This window comes from Guillardia theta (assembly GCF_000315625.1).
Source record: "Guillardia theta CCMP2712 unplaced genomic scaffold GUITHscaffold_21, whole genome shotgun sequence".
Taxonomy (NCBI): Eukaryota; class Cryptophyceae; order Pyrenomonadales; family Geminigeraceae; genus Guillardia; species Guillardia theta.
In genome coordinates this window covers 215,932-218,707 of record NW_005434653.1, presented here as the reverse complement: position 1 = coordinate 218,707, position 2,776 = coordinate 215,932, and the positions used below count along the sequence as shown (strand labels likewise).

At 50.5% G+C, this 2,776-nt stretch overlaps 1 protein-coding gene across 1 annotated transcript; it reads left to right on the top strand.

Annotated features, from left to right (window-relative positions):
• Positions 1-208: 208 nt before the first annotated feature.
• On the top strand, positions 209-2,170 carry GUITHDRAFT_105636 (hypothetical protein; the record flags this gene model as incomplete). Its single annotated transcript, XM_005835413.1, has 15 exons — positions 209-268; positions 338-379; positions 423-494; positions 547-600; positions 649-741; positions 791-862; positions 915-962; positions 1,019-1,096; positions 1,150-1,200; positions 1,250-1,307; positions 1,438-1,520; positions 1,721-1,773; positions 1,851-1,908; positions 1,959-2,015; positions 2,072-2,170. The coding sequence occupies 15 exons, from the start codon at positions 209-211 to the stop codon at positions 2,168-2,170; spliced, it is 978 nt and encodes a 325-aa protein (XP_005835470.1).
• Between the last annotated feature and the right edge of the window lie 606 nt (positions 2,171-2,776).

The following is a 2,776-nucleotide window of genomic DNA, read 5'->3' as shown; positions in this document are numbered from 1 at the left end:
TAGAACTTGACAGCCTTTTGCAGGTAGGCGATGCCTGCCGTTTGATTCGAACGAGCACCGGACAGCCGTCAGCCTCTACGTCACAGCAACCTTGGAAACATGTCCGACTGCGAAGATGTGGAGGAGGTAAGAAGAACTTTGTCTTTGAGCTCTTGTGTAGTGCAGGTATTCCCTGAGTTCAAACTTGGCATAGGATGGCAGTGATAGAATGAGCTGTAATGTCGATGACTCGGATGAGATTTTCGACGATGACGACGACGACTGCTCAGTGAGAACTTTGTTCTATGGACATGATTGCGAATGTTTCTGTCGTCAAACTCACCCTCATGGTCCTCAGATGGAGGTTTGCACGAAAGACTCGCACCATTCCGGACCATCGGTGCGTGTCCGGTCTATGGTGTCACGCGCTTACCGTGGTGTAGAACATGCCGGAGTCATGCTACGTGAAGTTGACAGCGGATGACATAGTCAAGGAGCAGAGGAAACTGATCCAGGTGTTTGTAGGGATGTACCTGTTTGCCCGTTCTTGACGCTTCAGCCTCGTAGAATGTGGTGGAGTTAACTAAGCTCCCTGGGCATACTGCAAGGCAGCTGCTGCAGGTACTGATGTGGCTGAACCTGCTCTAGATCCCTCACCCTGGTCGGCAGGAGATGAAGTGGAGCTTCGAGAACGTTGCAGTGTTGTATTATGACGATCAAGATAAATTGTTTGCAAAGGCGGGGATCTCAGTCAATGGAGAGGTAGCGAAGGGATGGAGGGGGCCAAGGGTCGGTTGATTGCTGTCTTCAGGCTATCGATGCTGTGGCTGTACGAGGGTCTTCGGGGAGCTTTGTGTTAGATCAGCAGACCATAACGTGCCAAGTAAGACAGTTGATGGTGTCTAGTTCGCCGGTAGGAACTGTGTGCACCGCAGGTCTGCCTGGAAGACTTTGAGAGGGAGGAGGCCGAGAAGGGGATGTCGGTAAGTTGCGATGAAGAGAAGTATACTGGTGATGTGAGACATCGGCGTTGCTGCAGACGGCGTCTGGTTGTGGGCATGTCTTCTGCAATGCATGCTGGGTAAGACACATCACAACACAAGTGAAAGAGGGTCAGGTGATTCTGCTGGAAGCTCTTGTGCTTGCGTTGATGCCCTGACATTTTTGTAGGCAGCAAGGATCTCTTGCGCAGGGGAGACATTCGTTGAGGGGAAGAGAAGAGTGAGAAGGCTTTTTCTTCATCCTTGTTCCTCCTATGATTGCTTGCTAGCGTTGCAACATAATCTTGGATGAATGCTTCGTTGAAGAACTGCTGAGAGGATCAGGAGGTGAGGTCGAAATTCTTGCAAGAGGTAGAAGGTGTTGTGGAAAAGTACTTTGATCAGTATGTCGGCACATGACAGGACATGATTCAGTCTAGATGTCCTGCTTGACAATTTCTCACACGAATTCTTTCAGGATCTGCAGAGATTCTGAAGAAGTATCAGACGCGTTTGATTGACTCCTATGTGAATAATAATCCAACGATCAAGTGGTGTCCGGTGATCCTTTGAGCTTATCTTATCTCCGAACTCTTGTCGTGATCAAGCTCTGCATGGTTTGGCTGTGGTGTCGATGAAAGATCTGAGGAAAATTTCTTGTGATGTTGTGTACGAGCCTAGTTCATCTTCTCTGATGAACAATCGAACCTCTGTGCGAATTTCAAGATTTGTGCGCGATGATTTACCTTCTGCATTTACAGGCAACCGATTGTACTAATGCCATCCGGGTCACGGATTCTTTCGATCCCAGCAGGTAAACTTGCTTTCCATGCAGAGCATGTCGAGGCCAAGCGGAGTCTGAGAAGAGCTGAATCTGCTTCCCTCTCGCAGCTTCGACACAAGCGTAGAATGCAGCGATGGGCATGTCTGGTGTTTCAACTGCCTGGATGTGCGACAAACAACTCTCAAACCCTCTTCCACTTGCTTATCAGGTCGCAGGAACCACACGCGCCTGCTGAATGCTCCAACGTGAAGGAGTGGAGAAAGAAGTGTCAGGTCTGTCGAGCGCTGCCGGATGCAAAGGGTCTGAGAGCCCGCATCGTTCGCTGCAGGAAGACAGTGCGACTAGCAACTGGCTGGTGGCGTACACCAAGGACTGTCCCAACTGCAAGGTTGCGATCAACAAGGATGGGGGCTGCAATCACATGTGAGGGACATGAAGTTGAGCTCATGTGGACCCCCTCTGACTTCTCCTCCTCCTAGGCACTGCAAGCACTGCGATCATCACTTCTGCTGGGTGTGTCTTGGTACGACCACCCCGTCCTCTCCCCTCCCATCTCCCCTCCCTTCTCTGTCGCCTCTACTTCCCGCTCCCCTCTCCTTTCCTTGAGATCTCCTCTCCTCTCTCCTCTCCCCCTTCACTGGCATATTCCTTCTCTCCTCTCTCCTCTCTCCTTCCTCTCTCCTCTCTCCTCTCCCTTCCGTCCCCACCTCTCCTCTCCCTTTCCTCCATATTCCCTTTCCCTTGCCCACCTGTCAAGTTTCTTCCTCTCCTCTCCCTTTCCTCCATATTCCTTGAGCACAAGACCTACCAGCATACTTGCAACAAATTCGTAGACGACGAGTCCAAGATGGCGTCAGGGAGGTATGACGTCATCGCTCAAGACAAGATTTCGACCCTTCTGACATTTTCACCTTAGAACGGCATTGCAACGATACACACATTATTACGAGAGGTTCAACAACCACAGCAAGGTGATTTTCTCCTTTTTATCATCGTTGCTGCATCACTCCTTCTGTACCTCCGCTGTTTCCTT